Here is a 23,844-nt window from a genome sequence, read left to right as displayed (position 1 = left end):
GAGTTAGCGCTTGGCGGTGAAATAACTTTGATCTTCCTCTGCTCCTGCAACACTGCTGGGAAACAAGCCAAGATTTGGTTTGTCCAAACCGAGGCTCATGGTATGTTTCACTCCAAAGAAACCATGAGCTTAATTTTGAGACTGACAAATACACAGAGGCAAAGCAAGGGGCAGCGTGTTAAAAATGAATGAGGTAAGTCAGAAGTTTGGATTTGGATTTGATATCCTGCTTTATCACTACCCTAAGGAGTCCCAAAGCGGCTAACATTCTCCTTTCCCTTCCTCCCCCACAACAAACACTCTGTGAGGTGAGTGGGGCTGAGAGACTTCAGAGAAGTGTGACTAGCCCAAGGTCACCCAGCAGATGCATGTGGAGGAGCGGAGACGCAAACTCGGTTCCCCAGATTACGAGACTACCACTCTTAAACACTACACCACACTGGCTTTGTTTGCCTCTGTATCCTTGTGAAGCACACCCAAAAACATGCAGTGCAAGATCAAAGGAAAATGGACAGGGCATTTTTTTGTTCCTTTAATTTTGAAAACTGAACATCTAGGTGGCCACATTCTCTCCCACCACTCGCAGCCCTTCAATTGCAAGGTCTCATGTGGTAAGTGTCCCCTTTTATTCTAGCTCAATTACCCATTGTTAAGACCTGTTTATATAGCACTTTGAGCAGAATAGTCTATAACCTGTGGGTTCATTTCTGTTCAATTGCTATTGACTTGGTCAAATTTCTGCAAAATTTTACATGAACAGTCATGCATATATTATTGGAAGGGTCTTTTAGACATGTCACCTGAGCCAATCGACTGATGGAACAGAAGTTTGGGCTAATGGGAAAAGAGGAAATGTTGTTTGTCTAGACAAAAAGCTTACAGAGGTCACATTAGTACAAAACACAAGCTCTCAACATAATTTTACAGCCTTGGTAGTATTTGGCCTGAACTTTTGCCATTATTTCTGTCGTATCATCTCAATCCTAATCAAGTCCCTTTGTCTTCATCCCCTACTGAAACTTACGTACTCAAACAGGTATTACTAAATCCTAGCAGTGTTCTACTTGTCAATTTGGTCCAGCTGCAATATGCTGACAATGAACCTCAGCAATTCAGATAACGCCTCAAACTTGGGATAGCTTTCCCCCCCGGAAAACAAGAGTTCACTTACGCAGGCAGGAATGCCCCATACCACCAAACGAATCATCCCCCAATATCAAAGAGACCACCACTGTGATGTAAAGCAGGTCTGCAATTACAAACACCTGGCCTGTAAAAGGAGACATCATAAATGCTACTTGCTTTAGCGTAGGCATCACCTTTGGTGTTAAGATAATAGTCAGGCAGCAACTCCCTGAGAAGTGAATTCTTAAAAGAGAAAGACCGGAACTAGCCAATGAACTAGAGGCTGGAAAGCCTCACTGAAGTTCATCACACCCGCTTTTATTCCTCAAATTGAAGCTTCTCATTGCTGTGCACAAGCGCTAAAGCAGTGGCCTATGGACTAAAAACTAAGGGGCCAAAAAGTGATGCTCAACAGGATCTCACGTTTATTATTGAGAAGTGATTAATGGTGAAAGAAAGGCAGCGCCCATTCCTCATTGGCTTAACAAGAAAACTGAAGAAACATTCACTACACAGTTTACAATATTTTTCTTCCAAAATTAATGTTCCTGTAAACAAACAAGTTTTTACCACTGTTCTCAGCCTTCAAATCAAATCAAGCCAGACTTAATCTGTAATCCATATAATGCACAAGAACAGAACATTTCTTAGGACTCTTCGTATTTGACTTTGAGAGAAAATGAACCACCCCTCAGACACGACCTTGCCGACAGATTCCATTCAAATCTTCTAGGCATAAAAAAATCAAATTCTTCATAAAATTCCTCTTCCAGTCCATGGAAAAAAATGTTATTTATTCCACTTTCCATGGTAGATGTCCAAAAGAAAGTCACAACTCGGTGTTCCAAGTGCAAATGTCAAAAAAACCAGAGGGAAGAGAGGTTTAGAAGGCCAGGAAACCAGGGAAGCGGCAGGTTTAAAAATTAGAGAAAAAGGCATATGCCACTTGCGGACTTTAAAATCCGATCAACATAGTAAAAAGACAAAAAAACAAAGCGTATGCTCTGAAATCACAACCAAAGCCAAAAGAAAGGGGACAGTTTTCACCTCTACTCTACCTAGAAGGGTTTTTTTTGTTTTTGTTTTTAAGTCCTATGTCTCTTGTGAAATTCCAATACTTTTTTTAAAACTGTAAGTTTATAAGAGTTTGTATGAAGTCAATGAAACAAGTTCTAATTTTCTCTGGTGTAGTTTTTCGTCCTTTCTGAAAGATATCCATGTTGCAGCATGTCTGCTGCAGTCTCTGTGGAAGGGCTCAGTGTTTTACTTGACACGGCCTTGACGTTCCTGCAGGAGAGAGAGACAGAAAGGCGGCGGTTAGTGGCACGGCAGTTTTGTAAAACTTTTAATAGTATTATTTTCACTGCTGAATAGGTTAATGACTTAGGATGAGAGTCATTCTGTGGATATTCAGCTGAGCTGAGCTACCTCCTCATATTCCAAATATACCAGACAGCACCTGCTTTGTGCATATTTTAATCCCTAAAACATCTTTTGAAGCAAGCCAGTCTGTATCATGAAAAACATTCACTTGGGTCTGCGTCCTCCTAGAGACCCCAATATTTCTAACAATCAGCAAATTTTTGGACCTTAACTAGATCAGGGTAGGCACGTGGCTCCCTCTAGATGTTGTGGACCACAACTCCAGTCATCCCTGACCGTTGATCATGCTGGCTAGTACTGATGGGAGTTGTCATTCACAACACCTGGAGAGCACAATGTTGGCTACCCCAGAACCAGATAGTGGTAATTTCTGTTTCTTCTTCCTCTTTTACATTGTGAAAACATTAGTAAACAAGTGGCAATGCAATAGTTGGTATAAAGTGTGCTATCAACACACCAACTGAAAACTAAGCTATGAAAGCATAAAGCTCTCCAGAGGTGATGGCAACTGAAAACACAACACTCCCACTCAAAAGGTGTCAGGATAGAATTTAGCTGCATTCCATCCCATTTATGTGAACAAACTATATGTAATCATGCTGCACCTTCCATTTACCTGATCATTTTATAATTTAACCGCTAAAAGCAGAAAGTTAATGTGCTCTGAACCTATATATTGCAGGACACTCAGCATGCATCCCATTTAAAAGATGAAGGCTAAGCTGCTAACTAGCAGCACTTCAGGAAGAGTGCAAAGTAATCCCTTTACTATTCAGGCATAACTGATCCCTTCAGGCTACTGAGAACATCATGTCAGCTGGTTATCACATGTTTGATACCAAGGCAGGGATGCCAACAGAGCAGACTCTGCTCCCATATAAATCTAAAGGAATGCAGAGACAAGCTTTAAGTTACATACTAATGCAAAGCTCCTTAATGGAAATTGTACTGATGCTTTAAGTTTGTACTCCATCACAGAAGTTTGCCTGGGCACTTTGCTGAACTATGCTAGACTTTTGATAGGCCAGCCTATTCAATAGGCCATTACCTATCAACAGTTCAAATCCCCATTTTTTTCATTAACTTTCTAGATGGTCTTGGCAAAGTTGTAAGAAAAGAAAAGCTCTGCTGGGTCAAACTATAAGCCTATCTTATCCGCCATGTCATTCCCTTTGTGGCCAACCAGATTACCATAGGGAAACCCCAATTGTCTCTTTTACTCCTCTGTCAAACAGGAATGTGAAAGGCAGGACTATAATCTATGGGGAAAGGCTATTAATTCCACTTTCCCTTAAGGCTATTGATGAAACACAGGAACAATCCAATGCAGGAAAAAACAATCTAGGACTCAGCCCTCAACACTGTCAGAAGAGGATGACCCAAGAGGTAATGCTACAAGATGTTATCTATCACAGAGTAAGTAGAAGAGCAGACACAGGATACATGGGAAGACCACCTGACTTGGGATAAAATTTGGAATTTTACTTATTGGCAAGAAAATTACTTCTCCAGAGCAAAAAGCAAATATAAGGTAAAGTACATCCTTTCTGACCTCAATGGATCACAGCTGCAACTGAGTAAGATAATTTATCCAGTGTTGTCTTTTGTTTTGGCAATCATATCAGGTAGACTATTCCAGAATGTTTCCTTTAGAACATGCTGCATGTAGACATTCCTGATCTAATTCCATCCCACAACACCCTGCTGCAGCCTTGCCCAACCTGGTGCCTCCCAGAAGTTTTGAACTCCAACTTTTATCAGCTCCAGCCAGCAGGTCAGGGATTATGGGAGTTGTGGTCCAAAATATCTGAAGAACACCAGGACACCATAAAATGACTGGTTTAGAGGGTATACAGTGTGGCGAAGATGCAACGCCTGGTTTTAAGACTAAAACAGTGTAATACTCTAGCTAGTTGCAAGTTAACTATAAACTGGTTTTTCTTCTTGCTAATTTTAATTAATCAATCTTGCCTGAGAGCCCAACAACATTCTTCCTTAATCTTGTTTTGTTTCAGAGACAAGTGAAAATGTTTTATTCTACCAGGTGTTAGGGATTTTACTGACAAGTGTGTTTTTGTTTAAACCGCTTTATTAAAATTGTTCTGCAATTTTATGCATTACATTTTTAAATTGTTAAATTCATGGTAACCTAGTTTGGGACTGTGTTAAAACATGGTACAGAAAATCGGTCCTATATAAAAAGGTATCCAGAGTCTTCAAGAGAAAACTCACAAACAACACTCTAGGTTGTATCCAAGTAAGTCCCACTCAGAGGAGACCCATTTAAATTAATGAAACTAAGCAAGTAATATCCATTAACTTCAGTGGGTATACTTCGAGTAGGACAAGCACTGAACACAAGCCACTGGATTATTGCAACCTAGCTGTAATCCAGAATTCAAGATCTGTGGCCAAGCTCTGCCTATCTAGTTTAAGTCCTGGAGGTGATGCCCTCTACCGCTTGATTCCTACAAACATGTGTTTGTACAAATTGACTGTAGTTACTATAAACACCAAAGCCAATCTGAAACTTCTATAATGCATTAGCTATCTAACACAGCATTTCAAATACTATATAAGAATTTAGCTTCTGATAGATTTATCACCATACAAATTATATAGATTTACCATAATTTGAATGAAGTCATCGTTGTACAGCACCTAGAAAGCAATTAATGCTATTAGCTTTCATTGCACTGATAACAGCCTTGAAAACAAATGCTAGGGGCAAATCATCTGTCATATTCCCAAACCTGATGCCTTATGCATATGAAAGTTCTCTCTTCTGGAAGAAGAACATATGTACACTATCAATGCAAACAAGGCAATGGACTAGGGGCCCAACTAAGATGTTGTATGTAAATGTATGTAAAATTCTCATCAGCAATCTTGTCCCAATAGCTACACTCTTCAGCTTGTTCTATGTAAAAATTCAACTATGCTTAGGTCACTGGAATCATGCTTTCACATTGCATGTTTCTCCTCTCCTATGTTCCAATTCACTCCCCACTTCTGGCAAACCACGGTGTGTCAGCATATCCAAAACTGAACAAACTGATTTGTGCAACCTCTGTTTTGCCTCCAAACAAGAACTAGAACTATACTATGGTTGCACAAAGCAGACGTGCCCTCCTTCACTCTGAATCAGGAAATCTGAGTGTGCAAGAGGAATAGAGAACACGGGAACTTGGGACACAGCCCCATCAGCCAAAGCATGGTTTGCACATTGCTTAATAGCCAATGGCTTGTGTCCAAAACACGTTTGCTCAAGCATCTAAGCAGAAGTGCTTTTCAAGACAGCCCTCAAGATTTCGTCAACTTCACCAACCCATGACATATGCTAACGTGTTTGATGGGACAAACCCTCACAAGCAGCTTTGATTTGCCTTCAAAAGAAGTGCTTTCCACTTTTGCAAGTACAGCTTTGTACACAAGCTTTGTACGCATTGTGAGCCAATGACATGGCAGTTATCATAATGTAGAATGGGGATGGGAAAAATCTGACAGCCACATTCTTTCATAGATCTTTTCAGGGGCTGCATATATGGCACAAGGAAGGAACTAGAGGCAAAAGAAGGCAGGACAGTGGATGTGACTTCTCTGCTTGTGTAGTAGGCTACATTCTTGCCAAGGAAAAGCCAGAGGTTTTTATATGGCCACGTGTTTATCCCACATGCTCATCTCTACATCCACTGTCCAGGCAAGAAAGAGACATTAGCAAAGTTCAACAACACATTCCAGCCAAAGACACTCAAGGAAGGCATGAAGCAGCACAAGTTGGGGGGGCAGGTTGAAGAGGGGAGTAGCCAAAGAGAAAGCATCAAGGGCCAACCAGAGAAGCCTGGAGGGCCACATTCAGTCCCCGGGCATGAGGCTTCCAACCCTGACTGAGTACATTACACCAAACTCCTAACTAAAATGGCAGTGATGCTTCTTAACAAATCCTAGTAAGATACCTTCAAAACAACCTTTCAGAAACAACAGAGTAAGGAAACTTTTTGCAACTTTATTTCAGGAAGCAAAAATGTGACAGACATGAGGTGCTACTTAGAGATGCTTTTAAGAATTGGTAGCATTAATACACTTTGAAGTCCTATCAGAAGTTAGAATGAATAGTGCCTCACAAACTATTTTAATTACGTATTGTACAAATACTGGCTATGGTTTGGGCACTGAGTTAAAGGGGGGGAGGGAAGGAGAAAGACCTATAAGAAACTGAAGGTTGCATCAATGCTGCGCCAATGGAGTTCCACTGGTGAAATAGCATTTTCCTTTTCTCTCCTTCACACATGTGCCCCAAAACCTGCTCTGGAAGGTCCCCAAAATCTCCAGCACTGATTTTGAGGGTGAACAGGGGACTGGAAGGAACAGGAGAGGAAGAAGTTCCACTGTGCCAACAGAGCTGCAGGGCTCTTACAAAATAGGTAAATGGCATTGTCTGCATTTGTATCCTACCCAATGAACATGGATATAGGTTACTCCATTTTATCCTCACAAATAACCTTCTGTGTAAGCCAAAATTATCCAGCTCCTACCAGCCCCAGCCAGCATGGGCAAATGTTCAGAGGCTCTGGAAAATGGAGTGCAACATCTGGAGGGCACCAGACAGTGGAAGGAAAAGCTGGGCTAGGAGAAAGCAACTGCCCCAAGGCCATCCGGTGAGTTTCAAGGCGGGTCTCCCCAGCAGCCTACTCTAACCACTGCCTCATGCTGGCTCTCTTAAGTTATTTTCATCTGTGAAATTCTGCACCCTTGTTCATCATGCTCATATTTCACTTACCGTGTTTTTCCGTGTATTAGACAAGGTTTTTTGACTCAAAAACCATGTCAAAAAACTGGGGTCATCCAATACACAGATAGTGGCATGGGGGGGGGAGAAGCAGTGCACCTGCCAGCCAGCTGGTTGGCGGGAGCGCAACTTCCAACGATGCCACAGTGAGCAGGAAACGATCCAGGTAGTGTTTCCTGCCCGCAACTGCATGGGGGGGAGAGAAGCTGCGCGCCGCCAGCCAGCTGGTTGGTGGGAGCGCAACTTCCCCGATACGGCTGCGCGCGGGAAACAATCTAGGGAGTGTTTCCTGCCCGCAGCTGCATGGGGGGGGGGGAGAGAAGCGGCACACCTGCCCACCGGCTGGCAGGAACACAACTTCCCCTGATGCCGCTGCACACAGGAAACGTTGGGGGAGAAGCTTGCAGCTGCATGGGGGGGGGAGAGAACCTCAACAACTTTGGGGCATCTCCCCTCATTTTCTTTAAATTGAGTCGCTAAAAATAGGGGGGTCTTATACATGGGGGCGTCTCATAGACTGAAAAATACGGTATCTTCACTCATTTTTAAAGAAATGTTTTAAAAACGATTTTCACAGGAAGATAGGAAATTGCCTGATACTGAGACAAACCACTGGCCCATCTATTTCAGCATTGTCTATCTACCCTGACATGCAGTAGCTCTCCAGGGTTTCAGCCAGAAGACATTTCCAGACCTAACTGAAAATGCTGAACCTGTTGATGCTCTATCAGTGAGCTATGGCCTTTCCCCCATATGAAGGCATTCCTTCTCACTGCCCTTGGTCTCCCAATTACATGATCCAAAGCTGCTTTTTACTTTTAAAAAAAGTTGAAAGATGGTCCATTCATATCTTGCATCATGTCTCCGTTTGGAACTAGCCCTGTGTTAGCAACTTACCAAAATTTACTTTCAAACCCAAACCTGTAGAATTAGGTACACACAAAAAACAGAGAATATTCTAAGGGGATCCGGTAAGGAGATTGAGGCACTTGCTAGTGATATTACCCCAAGTGAAATTTAAGTAGTGGCAAAATCAGGAAAAGTAGTGAAGAACTTTCTGAACCCTAATGCTGTAAACCAGCCTTCATCACAGGATTCTGAAATATACTTTGCCTGCTTACTGTTCAAACCATCCTGCTGCAAGAAGGAACAGCAAGTCTAGCTTGGCTATGGCTCTGACTCAAGGGCAAAGTTCAAGCCCCTTAAATCTAGTCCCAAATAAAGGCCAGAGCAACTGGCATGAAGACTAAGAACAGTGTTCAAATGACAGAGGTATAGGAGTGTCTTTAAGCCACAAGCTCCCCTCTGACTCCACTTTTGTTACAATCAATCATCTCTTCTAAACACACTAGCTTTGGGAGCAGCACAAAAGGAAAAGGGAGCAAATCTGAACACTCTGAATCAGAGCAAAGCAAATGTGTAAGTCACTGAACGCTCAACAACCAAGTTCCAAGTGCTCAGGTATAGTATTTATAGAATGTGCCTATTCAGTGATTTACATATCTGATATTTTTGGAGGAATGGAGCTCCCTTATGTGAAACATGGTCTCCACAGTCCATAGTTCCTCACTTAGCGGTCACCAGACCAAGGAATTTACAGTTTTTCTATACTTGCTTGAATAATAATTTCAGAATTCTTCATGGTTTGACATCCAGCATCAAGTTCTGAGCACTCATTTTTGTGGGGTTGGGGCTTTTTTTTTTTTTTTTTTAACTTATCCTGCTATTTTATTGATTATAACTATCAATAAGCATAGAACAGTGAAGGCTTTCTTCCTTAAGTATGAATGGGAGATAGGCCTCTTGAAAGGAGTATTCTTCAAATAACTCTTTAAGGAAGAAATTCTCACCTAAATAGCTGCTGAGGCTATCAGAGGTGTGCGATTCTCCAAGTGATTATGCCCACTCCTCTGGGCTTCTCACCCTCACAGTGTTTCTCTAACTTGGGTCTCCAGGTATTGCTGGACTACAACGCCCATCATCCCTGACCACAACTTCCTGATGGGAGTTGTAGTCCAAAAACAGATGAAGACCCAAGTTTGAGAAACATTGCTCTAAGATATGCAGAGAGAACTCAATACTTGCTGCGAGGCTTGGACTATTCCCTCAAATTAGCAAATCCATGCTTAATGAATCTCAGGCTTTTTGAGAGCTCAGAATCATTTTGGGGTTCTGTGAAGTACTAAAGGGTACTAGATGAGAGGCCAACATAGCACATACCAATTAGTGTACTAACATCATCATCTTTGGACAAATTATGATTATATGCAATGCTGAAATGGGCTATCAAATTGTTCTGAATCAAAAAGAGTTGCTGCAAATTGTCCAAAATTGGACCCAAGAATTGCCACCTAGAATGACTCATTCAATTTAAAGAAACATTCATTTGAATAGATTTCACCAAAGATCACATACTCACATTTTGAAACCCTAGTATTATAACACCTAACTCAATTTGGCTCTTTACTGTTGAGTTTGGCTGGTCTGATTAACATTATTCAGGTGCCTCTCTGGACAGCCAAAAACAAAAAATCCCATTGCAGAATGCAAATCTTTAGGCAAATTCTTAAAGCTCTAAACAATATGTACAGTGTGTACTTTGCTTACATAGTCCAGAGCTCTAAACAAGATGAACAAATATTTTCTATCAACAATGGAGTACTGTGGCACATTAAAAACCAATTTCACTGAGATTTACTTCCAAGTAGGTCATGTTAGGCAGAGATGGCCAACTGGCAGCCGATGATCCTGATATTGCATGTGACCACGGTTCAGTAGTACAGAAAATGCTTTGCATGCAGCAGGTCCTAGGCTCAATGTCTGGCATCTCCAGTTAATGGATCATGTTGTAGGTTATAGGGAAGACCATCTGCCTGAGACTCTGGAGAGTTGCAGGCGGAGTAGACAAATGTCCTAACTTGCAGCTTCCCAGGTTCCCATGATCCAATTTTATCCATCCTGAGAACATTTTCATAAGGATGTGGTAAAACATTAAGAGCTTCTCTCACTATGACTATTTTTTAATAGATGTTCCACTCATTACAGCTTTCTATTGGTTTTACATATGATGTCTCAGATATGCAAGACTGCAAGGAACTCATAAAAATGTTTAGCACTTGCTGCCAGGTGGTGCTTTATTATAGAACCTGATCACTCATAAAGAAATTGGTTGTGTAGCAAAATATACCTCTGCCCCCCAAACACTGCTTGGAACATCAAGTGGTTCATGAGAATACAAAAAACAGCTGCTCTTGCCTGGGTTTAAGACTGTACAGTCAAAACTCGGTTGTCGAACATAATCCGTTCCGTAAGCCCATTCAGCTTCTGAAACGTTCAACAACTGAGGCACGGCTTCTGATTGGCTGCAAGAGCTTCTTGCACTCAAGCGGAAGCAGTGTTGGACGTTCAGCTTCCGAAAAACTTCGAAAACCGGAAGGCTTACTTATGGGTTTTCAGCGTTTGGGAGCAAAAACATTCAACAACGGAGGAGTTTGGGAACAGAGGTTTGACTGTATCCCTACATTCTGACTGCTTTTAGGGTGCTACAGTTTCACAGAATATTGTTATAAATCTAAAGCCCCTTGAAAATACAAGTTTTCCCAATACTACCATGTCAAAGTAGCACTGGAGGAGTTACAGTATTAGGTGGGTCCCCAACCAATAAATTAACTGTAGCTTTAAAAAGTTACACATCAGGCAAATTGAAGTGTTGATCTTTCAAAGAGCAGGAATGGAGAATCTCTTACCATCTTCCTGCCAACTGTCAAGACAACAAGCTCTTTGAAAAATGACCTGTTACAAATGACAGTGGACCAATAAGCCTTATGCCACTTTACAGGTGCCTTGGCAACTTAGCTGTGGAAGTTCTTTTCCAGAAAACAGAACAGGCTAAAGAGGATGACATGCACCACTTCTGCTTAAAACCATTACTACATTCCATTAAAAGTAAAAGTCAGCTCCCACTTAAAGAGTTTCTGCCTATTCATGGCTAGGGTCAGATTCTCATAACATGGAGGACACATCCAAAACTGATATGCTAAACACTGAACTATTACAAACCAAACCACTTTTAATGTACTTTTCAGACTGTGGCAGTCTTATATAAAACAAATGTACAGACTTAAAAAATCACTTTGCTTAGACAATACTAGGGACACAATAATACTGTTTTTACTTGTCCATTTGAGGGCCCACTGATCTAACTCCAAGGAGGAACAAAAGGCAACTCATGGAGCTTTTAACTTAAAAGCATGCTTTTCCAGCAGCGTATCAGCTTTTAACATTGTCTGCATTGCTGTTAATACATAAGCTGAATTTTAACAAAAGTACTACAATTTTAAAAAGGAGTGCCTGAAACCATCAAGTACCCACTGGACTTGAAAGAATTAATATATTTGTACTACTCTGCCATTCTTCCTTCCTGCACCTTCTTTGAAGTTCTACAAACCATAAACATAAGCACCTCCAAGGTCTATTTTGCCCACTTAGTTTTGTTTCCTTGCTCATTGCATTTTTACAACATAGGTGCCTCATAAGCCACTGTTGTAAAAATGATGGAGGTCATATTTCAGTCTTTAAAAAAACAACACCCTTCAAGGTTCGCGAAGTAACCTGAGACCCATAGGTGGTTGTGCACATTAACCTTTACCATGCAAATTTTTTAAAGAGCGTGTGCCCTATTATTACTCATTCACCTGCCCTTCACCATGAGGTCCTAGGGTAGGTTACAACCATTTCTTCATCATCAGTGCCAGAAAACCTGCACTTATGTATACCAAAAGGGGAAGCAAACACTTATGCTGGTTTACAGTGGCATACATTTGGAATTATTCTAGTCCATACATGCATCTGTCGAAGGGAGTCTATCTTGTGAAGAGTTTAGGCCATAATAAATGTGTTAGTCTTTGAGATGTCACAGGATTTGTTTTAGTGTTAATGCTGTCATCCCACGTGTTTCTGATCCAGCAAAGGAGATAGGGAGGAAAATCTTTTATTTCCCCTTCAGTCCTCCAACCCAGGGTTGCAAGCAGCATTGGATTTCATCCTTACTCTGTGCCAGGAATTGGGCACCTGCAGCCCTCCAAATGTTGTTGGACTACCCATCAGCCCCAGCTGGCTCAGCCAATAGACAAAGATTATGAGAGCTGGAGTCCAACAACATCTGGAGGGCCAGAGATTCCCCATTCCTGATGTATATAAAGTATCTTTCAAAGACCTACATAAGAAAACTAATGCAACTGGCTTCCGATGCCCAACGGAGGTATGGACTTGTGTTCCTCAAAAGACAATCCTCATGTCATATGACATGGCTTTTTTGAAACAGTGAAGTTTCATAAGCAGTTTGATATGAAATAAGGGCCTCCTATTCAGAAGTCAAGTATTCCACCAGATGTTATCAATGCCTTGGACATGCCCAAAGGAGGCGTTTGGATCCTGCCCTATGTTTCCACTTCCCATTTATTAGCATCTTCTCACCAAGAAGGAACACTTTCCTCAGCATATCTTTTAGAGATGTCAAGTTAATTTTATTGCTCTAGTCAAAAGACCATAGGTATAGGAATACAAACAAACTGCAAGTACAAAATGGGGAAATCATATTAAACGTTTTGGCCAAAAACAAAAATGCAGTCATACTTTTCACTGAAGCTCAACAATTTGATCTTCGTTAAAGTCACGCATGAATAAGACTGCAAGAACCCTCATCTATCCCTTTCACTGTGTCAGTGGAAAGAGGCCTATTTGAAGTTTGCTAACAGTATTCCAATATAATGTATTTTTGTGCTACACAAGCTTCTCAATAAATGTTTACAGAGCAATGACACCCCCTTCAAACTCACTTATAAGGAGGCGGCCATGGCCAACTTTATCTCATATAATCACACCTAATTCCTCCCCTTTGTTTCTACTCCCTACCAAATCCTGGCAGTTTGGCAAGTTACCTTTTTCACATTTTCCTCCTCCTCCTGGCGTTTCTCATAGTGTGAGAAGTCATCAAAGATGGAAGTGGTGTGCTTGTAAGTAGCAATGATTTTCAGCACCTGCTTAGCCTTTTCCAGAGGAACCTCCTGAGTGTCCCTGGAGTTGGTCACTGGTTTATTCTCATTGTTCTCTAGGCGAATGTGCCGCAGTTGGCTGTTGGGAACGTCCTTCACAAAAATCCACCGGACATCAAAGCGTCCCTTCCATTTGTCCTGGGACCACACGCCTGCGCATGTGTTGTAGTCCACAGCAGATTTCATTTCTGCAACTCCGCAGAAATGACCACTGCCATTGACACTGAAAAGTAAGTAAACAGGACCTTTTCCATTCATGGAGCGGTAAGCAGCATCCAGTCTCTTATTACCATGCTCTGTACTGCACCAGATGTTATATTTAATGGAACGGTGGATATCATCCTCAGAGTAACTCTTGATAATGAAAACCCGACCATGTTTCGGGTTCCAGTCAAAATCCTTAGGGTTATAGTTGTTGATGGACCTCAACTTCTCCAAGACTGGGTGTGGCTCTGAAGGGGCAGAACCAGAAGTGGTCTGAGACTGTCCAACTGCACTACCATCCACTCCATTCTGGCCAAACCCATTGCCACGGTTACGAGGTGCAACCCAGCGGGCAGGCTGAGCTGCCTGTTGCTGCACTGGCAGCTGAGTTGGTTGGGGTGGTGGAGGTGGCAGGGGTTGTGGCTGTTGTCCAGCAGAAGGCTGCACAGCTGGAGGGCTGTTACTCATTTGCTGACCCATCGGTTGGGGAGATATTTGGGTTGGTGGCTGACCAATATTCTGAACTAAAGCCTGGGAAGCATTTTTTGTCACTGGCCCTTTGTTATCCCAAGTTCCAATATCCATGTTATGTTTTATGGGAGGTGGTGGAAGACTTGTCCCTGCAATGCCATTCTTGGTCTTCAACTTGGGTTGCTGTTTTGCAGGTTTGCTGGCAATATCAGCCCAGGATGCTGGCTTTGGAGGAGCAATGGTAGCTGGAGGCAAGCTATTGGAAGCTACAATATTGCTGGCAATAGACCCACTGCCAACAGCAGAGCCAACAACTTTTGGGACGTTGCTTGCTACATCAGTGCTGCCTAGCTTCAAAGCTGCCATCCCTTGGTCAATGGTATTCATGCCAGGTGCCTTATTCAGGGTCTCATTAGCAAAAGCAGACTGTCCATCAATCATGGCTCCCCCCAATGAGCTTGGTGCATAAGCATAGTTGCTACTATATCCAGAACTTTGAGTTGATTGCCCCTGAGAACTGTTATTGCCCCAAGCTGAGAAGTCAATTCCACTTGGAAAAAAGTTAAAGCCATGCTGTCCAAGAAATGGTGTGCTGCCAAGGGCCCCTGGCTGTCCAAACATGGCATCTGGGAGAAAGTGAGGTTCTCCATTGCTTATCTGTCCATAAGATGTTAAGTAGGGCATTGGTGGATCACCCCCTGTAGACCAAGCAGCTTCACCCAAAGAGTAGGAGAATCCAATGGATGGACTGTAGTAATTCGGCATATAGGAATCAGACATTGCAGTGTACGCGTTGTTCTGGAAGAGAAAAGCAAGAACTGAACAGTTAAATGAATAGCACATTGCAGCATGAAACAATATATGCTTTCCACAGACCTTTTTCCCACAAGGCAAGCCTATTTACTGAAACCTGTGGCTAACACTGAACACTTTCGTCAAGTTGCTTTGAGACTTTTTATTGTACAAAGCACTGACAAATGAAATAATAAAATTAAAAATAAGCTGCAGTGGTACCTCGGGTTAAGTGCTTAATTCGTTCTGAAGGTCCATTCTTAACCTGAAACTGTTCTTAACCTGAAGCACCACTTTAGCTAAAGGGGCCTCCCGCTGCTGCCGTGCTGCCAGAGCACGATTTCTGTTCTCATCCTGAAGCAAAGTTCTTAACCCGAGGTACTATTTCTGGGTTAGCAGAGTCTGTAACCTGAAACGTATGTAACCCGAGGTACCACTGTATTGGTTTTAAAGTATCAGTGAAAATTGGATCATTCTGCATTTTACCTTAAACCACAAAGATATTCCAAAATGTTCCCACTTGTCTAGCACATGTGGTGTTTGCACTTCTTACCTATATTGTGGGTTAGCAGGATATACACTAAGACCAGCTGGTCATACTACCCACTTAAAGCACTCAATTGATACTCTTCTCAGACCACTGTACTAAAAGTAATCACAATTAAGGCTAAGTAAATTGATGAGTGCAACAGGCACCACTGATACAATCAAAGGTTGTTGGCATATTGATACCAGTTAAGAACAGTAAGCAATTAACAGGTTTCAAATTATGACTATTACGTGGTTACCAGGCTGATAAAACTTAATACTTCCTTACAAAGGCACTTGGAGGTTTTATTACAATCAAAATTTATATATTTAACAAAACTGATATAAGTAAATACTTCAAACAAAAATGAAAAAGTGAAGGGAGTGCTCAGTTCTTGCAACTCTTTTTTTCTTTCTAAATAATTTGGTGCAGTTTAAACTTACATGCATTTGGGCTCAGAAAACATTAGGATCCAAAGTGGCTCAAACATTTGAAAGTATCTGGTTGGTGCTTCACAAAGCACTAGCACATTAATGACTTTAGCCCAAGACATTATCAAGATCAGTATATTTTATCACTGATAAAGAGTTCTTTCCACTTGAATGTGGGTTGAAAATTCACTACAATTTCAAATTTAAAAATCCAAATAAAGTTCAGAATAGTTTTTAATTATGTGTATATTATTTGAAGTTGTTAAGTTGTTTCTGGGGTTTATACCCAGAGTCTCTGCCAATAACTAAGAATTAACCTTACATTGCACCCCACTCTACCAATAAGAAAGGATAATGCATTTTCTATGATCTACCAGTAAGTATAAGATTTAAAGAAATGTAGACAAAGCCCACACTCCAGTTAGTGGGCACATTTAGAGTTCCCCCTCTACAAGCCATAATAAGATGTGCACAGCTGTTGGACAGCACCCATGAATTTTTGTATGTCTCTTGATCTTCCATCAAGAAGCCCAAAGTAGTGAGGCAGACTAGGTTGAGATACTAATTAATTTGCCTAAAGCTTCATCTTGTTCTAGAATGCAAGATCATAGGTGAAAGTTATTTGATCATTCAGCTACAATATAAGTTGTCGACCCCACAGCAGCAGAAACATTCCTTCTTGATAAAGTGTTCTCATTTAAACATCTCTCAGCCCATGTTACTTGTTCAGCAGACCCACATAAGGTGAGAACAGCAACAAGCTATGAAAGGATAAAATCTTTGTCTCTGGACCTACAAGAATGAGTAGTTTTGTATTTGACAAGTCTCAGATTTCAAAGCCATTTAAACCAAGACCCTCTTCATGTATTTTGCTGTGTAGTCTGAGCAGATTATAAGACTGGGCACAGGACACCCAGCTCAAGGGAACACCTTACAGTGTCACTCTACACCTGGGAGCCAGCCCAACACTCTGCAGCAACTGGTGAGTTGCCCAAAGGGCTTTTGGAGACCAAGGAGAAGCTCCCTGCAGGAAGCATAGGATAGATTCAACTAATGTAAGTAAAAACATTCAGATACATTGGGGAAAGGGCTATGGCTATGCTTCATAAGCCAATGAACAGTTTCCAGAGGCTGCAGCAAGGATGCCTCCCTTGTCAACAGTAAAGTAGTACCTGTAATTCATCCCCCTATCCACGAAAAACACAGACACCTTACAGAGGATGTGCCATGAATGCTGCAACTTATATTTATTGGCTTCAAATAGAATACAAGCTGTGATGGAGGGCGAGGGGATCATACACTTCTGAATGTGTGAGAAGAAACTTTGCAGGTGGTGGAAAGAACTGCCTGATTTATGCCAAGCAAGGAGACCACAGCTGCTAAAATTATTAATACCCGACTGCCTCTTTAGCACCATGTGCACAGCGGAAGAACATATGCAGTTCTGCACATACAACCTTATGGTTTCTAGAAATAGTATTATGTTATGAGCAGTTCAAAAAGTAAGTGGCATCTCCGCCTTGTGCAGCTGCATTGTATATCACTGAAGTGCAATCTTGCGCTCACAGCACTAACCTTTAGACTGGCATAGGATTAGGTTGCAAAGGTAGGAAACTGGTAGGAAACCTATGACCCTCCAGATTTTGTTCAGCTACAACAGCTTCCCAATCATGCTGGCTGGGGCTGACAGGAGTCCAATAGAATCTGGAGGGCCACAGGTTGCCCACACCTGTACTGTAAGCAAGAAATTTCTCATTCATTCTCAATAATTCTGTGATGTATGCTCATCAATGGCCAATGCCATAATATCTGTACCATAACTGCTGCTACTAAAAGAATGAAAAGTTGGCAAATTCAACCTCTCTCTGCTTCAGGAACCTACATTGCATTTAAGTGTTGACTTAGACCCAAACATAACATTAAAGGCAAATTATAGCTGTCACAAACCCACAACTCCCTAATGCTTAAGGATAATGGCTTGTATCCAATGCTAGTACTACTCAGACTGGACCCATTGAAAATAATAACCATGATGAAGTTCAGTTTGTTAAATTTGGTGGGCCTGCTCTTAGTAAAGTTCAGCTGGACACAACTCAATACCTATGGCATGATAATGTTCAGTTTACCCACTACAAAACCTTGTATCACAGGTGTGATGTATGGCAGGAGTAGCAACTGATTATGTCCTATCACTCCACATTGTTAGTTTTTTAGAAATATCATCAAGAAGTGAGGCGGGGAGGGGCGGCAGACAACAAGCATGTCTGCTTCTTTTGAGAGCACTCATGGTGATTCCCATGTCCAGTTTGGGCTTCCCTACCAGCCAGTTTCAAATAGGACATAACACAGTCACCGTAGAAGCAGGAAAACCAACTGTGGTTTCTTTCAGATAACTGAACTGATCAAAGAGTGAGAAAAGGAAGAATCTGACATGCTAAGAGAGTGAAAATTTGAAACTAAGGGTTGTATCCAACTAAGTTCAACTCAGAGAAGACCCATTGAAATTTGTGGACATAAGTTAGTTATACACATTAACTTCAATGGGTCAATTTTGATTAGCACTAACTTTGGGTGCAGCCCTAAGCCTTTCAAAGAATGAACTTGTGACCTGCAAGTCTCTGTCATTAAATTGAAATATCAGTTGCCAGCATGGCATCACATTAAATAATCATTGCAAAATGTTACTTCTGTAAGCTCTTTTGAGGCTATGCATTTGAGATGTACTCCAAGAACCAAACAGCTCCCCCAAGGACCAACTGCTTTAACAGTGTAAACATATCTCTCAAGCCTGCCAGAACTCTTCCTTTTAATGCCAGCAAATAAACAGGCATTAATGGCATAACTGAGCATACTGCTGCACACAAAAACCATGAATTTTTAAATCTTAATTGAAGTTAATCAAGAATATGTTCCACCACCACCTAAAGATTAAGGATGTAAACTGATAGCACTGGGCTCACTGTATGCTGGATGTGCTCCACTTCACAAAACACTGACACTGGTCCAGTTCACCCACACCCAAATTTATTGCAGAACCGGGGGCGGGGGGTAGGCACATAAAAACCCCTCATTGATCTTGATCAGGGGTCAGCAACCTTTCTCAGCCGAATTCCTATGCCCCAGAGATGCATTTTAAATAAAAGCACACATTCTACTCATGTAGAAACACCAGGCAGGCCCACCAAATAACCCAGAGATGCATTTTAAATAAAAGGACACATTCTACTCATGTAAAAACATGCTGACTCCTGCACCGTCTGTGGGCCAGATTGAGAAGGCGATTGAGCCGCATCCGGCCCACGGACCTTAGGTTGCCTACCCCTGATCGTGATAGTGAACTGTCATTGAACTGCCCCAAATGCAAAACTGACTACAATAATCACCCACTACTTAACAAAATCTCTCTTGTTTACAGAAGACCTACTACTTAAGAAATTGAAGAGCTGGAGTACAAAGATGACATTCCATATCTAGCAATGCAAACTTTCCAAGGCGAAGACTAAGGATTATAATGTAACAACCAAGGCCCAGTTAACGAAGTGGTAAAACTAAGGTTCCCTACATCCAAAGGCATAGCTATCTCAAGCCTACCAATATTAGGTTGACATCTACTTCACAAATAAAGCAATGCTTTAATTTGGAGTTTAAAAGTTGGCATCTAGGGGCTTCCTCTCATTTTGATTAACTTTTTGTTGGCATCGTCTACCAGCTGTGAGGGGTGTGATGATAGGAACCCAGGCGCAAGTAGCACCCATGTGCACATTTTTTTTATTAACAAAACACTGGGCAATGATCAGGGTAGAGGGGATCAGCGTTAAACAAAATCAAATGAGATTTAAGACTGCCCAGGACTCTGCTCTGCTTGAAAGCACCCTGGATAACTCCAGCCAGTTGTCACAGGCTGCAAATAGATCCATTTTCCTATCACTTTAGATGCATCCAGATGACTGTTTTCTGGGACTGCCACTCTAATGTTCAATCATGTCCAGTAGGAAAACTGTTTTTGAGCCCCCAAATCTAATTATTTTTCACCATGGCACAAATAAGTAATTGCAACATACTGTGCTCTGGAAGAACAGATCACATGGTTTTGCTATCACTACTACAAGGCCTGTAAGATATTTACACAATTACTCAAAAATTTCCATTCATTCCTGGCAGGGAATTCCTGAAGCACTATGAACCACCCAGCTCCCTGTAAACTTCCAGGCATCACAGGATTCCACCCTCTACTATTTAACATGTATATATAACATAAGGCCACTAAGCAAGATCAAGTGAAGACCTGGCATGAGGAGTCATAAGTACGCTGGTAACACCCAGCTCTTTTCTTTTCATCCGACCAAGGTCCTGTAGTCAGTTTACTTGATATCCAGGGTAAGTGGGGAACGGGATGCAGACAAGCCAACTGGAGCTGAAGCCAATAAAAGTGAGGTAATGATGAGTAGCAGACCTTTGATTGCAGGAAAATAGGAACATCCAGCATGTATGGGGGATGGTCTGCCCTGGGTTCCTCAGGTTTACATGCATGGAATGTTCTTATATCTGTTCATACAGCTGTAGCTTCCGTGGCATGAACACTTTTCACAAAGTTATCAGCAGAAAAGGCAACTGCCCATTCTTATCAATTCAGAATTGAAAGTCACCTGTTGTGCCTTTGCAACTTTGAATGCTTTTGCAATGTTTCTTGAATGCTACTGCAATGTTTTTACCTGCCTACAGCTAGTCTTGACACATCAGTGATTGGGAACACATTAAAACATGATTCAAGAGGCAATGGTCTTCTGGGAACAATTCAAGATACTCATGTATCCAGGATGCACTGAACACCTTGAGGCTACTTTAATCCTGTCACAAACTCAAAGACTGACTAGATGTGCCTACATGATCATGCTAAATGTGCACTAGAATACACTATGGCATGCGGCAATGTATTATTGGACAACGATGGAATTCTCTCCCAGCAGATCCCAGCCACAGGGTGAACCTAAACACCTTCCAGAAGTAGGGAGAATAACGGCTGTCTTTAAGTAGTCAAAATGAAACTGATATTAAGGTTTAGCTCTCATCTAAATCAGAAGACTGAATCTAACTAAAGTACAAGCACCCCTCCTTTCACACACAAATAAACTGCTGGTGAAGATAAAAAAGATAAGTGTTCTAAATGAAATCTCCTAGAACTAAGTCATCCTGTACTCTGATTTATTCTACAATTCTAAGCACATTTACTTCAAAGCAAGTCCTAGTGAAATCAATGGCACTTTTATAGTTTAGCTAATTGCAGAATTTCAAGCATAGAATTTAGGAAGTAAGTGTGCTGAGGATTGTGGTCTTGGTCCACGAAAGAGGCTTAAATGATTTATACAGATAAAAACAGAGACAGAAGTTTATATGTAGTCTACACTTCCTTTAGGAAGCTGAAATAAGTTTGCACCGGGACCCATGTTAAGGAGAACTGGGTGAGGGGTTGGGGGGGATTATTTATTTAATGCTAGGTTTGCAACATTTATAAGCATGGTGCAGCTAACACTCAGTTGTTACCACATGCTTCCAGCACAGTGCACTGCATATTTCCATATAAGTTACAAATGAGTATCTATATAGCATTGCCAGTTCAGTCAGCCGTTAGTTAACTGTACAATGTCAAGCCCAAAAGGCATCCTGAAAGCTAGATAGCAGAAAAGGAAACAATTACTAATAATGCGCCCCACCCATTAAACAAATAGGTACGTTTTCTATCACTCACCGGTCTGGCCTGAGGACTCAAATAAGGTTCAATATCATCATCATTTAATCCATCTTTCTGATGCACCGATCCATTTTGCACTAAAAACAAAAATGTATAACAAGCATTATTCAATACCAATATAGTTTATTCTATCTTGTCTAAAAGCCACACCCTGTGTCCTAGAAAGTCTTGCCACATGATCCCTATTCCTGCACATAGAAAATGAAAGATGTCAATTTTCCGTTTCAATTCTGTCCCCTTCCACTGTAAAGGTTGGGGAACTAAAGGGCAAATTACTCCCTGTATATGCTGCCATTATCAAAGACACAACTGAACTCTCTTTACACTGTTTATAGCTACATGAGCCACAAAAAGCATCTTTTAGCTTTACATTTAAACTTAGTGAAGGAGCAACTTCATTAATAGGAACTTTCCCCTTTGAGCAGCCCATCTCACATGGACAAGCATTTCAAAGTGAGGGAGGGAAAAACACAGGTACAGGCTTTGGCAGAATTTTGTTCTGCAACTGGAACCCATGAAATGATCCCCTTAACTTTTTTAACATTACAAACTATTCTCATTTATACGGCCTTTTAAAGCTTCTCTCCTTTATGTTCACCTTAAAAGAGCTGTAGAAACTTAATGAGTCCATTCCTTCTCCTGTAGCCTGAATATTCAGGCAAACCACCAATCTCCAGTTATTCACTGCCACCAATTTTGCTTACAGGATCTCCTCCTGAAAAAGCTGTCAAAGGGCCCTTTTCTGAGCTGTTATCTTCATATTGCAATCCAAGGATAACCAATGGGGCAGTTTCCAGGTGTTGCTAGACTACAACTCCCATCATACCTGACCACTGCCCATGCATGCTGGAGAATTAGGGTCAAACAACATCCGGATGGCACCACAATTACTACCCCAGCAGTAAGTCATACATTATCTTTTTATTAAAACTTGCTGTGTCTGTGTGTTGTTGTTTTTTGGTTTTGCTTTGAGGGTGGGTGAAGCCTAGAGAAAATGGGAACATGCAATACCCCCTCAGTCCACTAACATAAACTGGCTACTGCCACCTTTTAATGTGCACTGCACCCTCTTAACTATGACTCACTTCTGCAATTAGCTCAAAACGTTAATTTCCAAGCACCCAGCTCCTTGCTCTGCCGAATTAAAGAGCCCATTAAATACGTCACACTTTCCCTCTTAACCAGGGATAACTCGTCACTCTCATCTCAATCAACTAATTTGGGATTCCCTTACACCACACACACACACACATAACTAGAACGAAGTTTTAAACCGTAAGGCAATGATGACTTCCTCCAGTTTTTTCCCCCAAGGGGGCATCATTGCTTACGGGAAAACACGCTTCATTCCTCCCTGCCACGTTCTGTTTCATTTTATTTCTCAAAAGTCACACGGATACATATGTGTGCTGCCCATGCGGCAACCCACGCTACGGTTTCCTGGAGAGACGGCGGCACGGCAGGAACTCGCCTCACCTGCATGCCTTTCAGGAAACAAGAGGTCCGATCGAAAAATGGGACGGGAGGCGTCCCTCCCTTATCCTCCATGAACGGAAAACGCGCTACCTTTCCTCCACCCACCCCAAAAAAGGAAAACACCACCTCCCCGGCCACCCCTCATGGATCTCTCCCGGTCCCGCCACGGCGGCTGGTCCCTCAACTCACCTTTGGTGCCTTGGCCCTTAGGTCTCTGCAGCGGCGGCGGCGCAGCGGCGAGGAGAAAAAGAGAAAGAAAAGGAAACATAAGGTGTTGAGGCAAAAAGAGGAGGAACCCGAACCTCGAGTCCGACGGAGACGCGAAGGAAGGGAAGAGCCGGAGAGCAAGACCTAGGCCTCTCCGCCTGCCTCGGGGAGGCTTCGGCGGGAGGAAGGCCGGGCCCTGCTTGACGGCGGGGGTTCGTTTGAAACGGGAGCGACGCGAGAAGAGGAGGGAGGGCGCGCGGGGCCTCCTCGCTGCCCGTTTATGCTCCCCCCACCACAGCCGCCCGGTAGGCCCGAAGCCGGGGCCTTTCCCAGCGCGGCACCTCCAGCTCCCCGCCGCCGCCAGCCAGTTTCACCCCCCACCCCGGTTACCTGCTCCAAGAGGCTGCTGGCCGACATGGCTCCGTGCGGCGGCGTCTGGCGGCGGCCTCGTTCCGAGGTGAGCTGCGCCGGTGAGGCGAGGGGGGGCCCGGGGGGGAAGCGAAGGGGCGGGGGCGGTAGTGGTGGCGGAGACCGCGGCGGCTTTGTCCGGGGAGCGAGGAGGAGGAGGAGACACACCGCGCGGCTCGCTCTCGGCTTCCTGGCGGACTCTGACTGGCTCGCCCCGCCCGCGGCTC

At 42.5% G+C, this 23,844-nt stretch overlaps 1 protein-coding gene across 3 annotated transcripts; it reads right to left on the bottom strand.

Moving 5' to 3' along the window:
- Nucleotides 1–1,527: 1,527 nt before the first annotated feature.
- YTHDF2 (YTH N6-methyladenosine RNA binding protein F2) lies at nucleotides 1,528–23,844 on the bottom strand. Of its 3 annotated transcripts, XM_053398584.1 has the most exons (7): nucleotides 23,600–23,844; nucleotides 23,192–23,216; nucleotides 21,524–21,603; nucleotides 20,063–20,191; nucleotides 13,237–14,823; nucleotides 5,137–5,169; nucleotides 1,528–2,412 (listed from the first exon to the last, which is right to left on the bottom strand). In XM_053398584.1, exons 1-7 carry the CDS (start codon nucleotides 23,624–23,626, stop codon nucleotides 2,389–2,391), a joined length of 1,905 nt encoding a protein of 634 aa, XP_053254559.1. In that variant the 5' UTR covers nucleotides 23,627–23,844; the 3' UTR covers nucleotides 1,528–2,388. The 3 variants fall into 3 exon arrangements, with proteins under 3 accessions (XP_053254559.1, XP_053254562.1, XP_053254560.1); XM_053398587.1 differs by lacking the exon at nucleotides 20,063–20,191 and having other exon boundaries at nucleotides 23,600–23,843; XM_053398585.1 differs by lacking the exon at nucleotides 5,137–5,169 and having other exon boundaries at nucleotides 23,600–23,841.

This window comes from Podarcis raffonei, chromosome 8 (assembly GCF_027172205.1).
Source record: "Podarcis raffonei isolate rPodRaf1 chromosome 8, rPodRaf1.pri, whole genome shotgun sequence".
NCBI lineage: Eukaryota > Metazoa > Chordata > Lepidosauria > Squamata > Lacertidae > Podarcis > Podarcis raffonei.
This window is presented reverse-complemented; position numbering and strand designations above follow the sequence as displayed.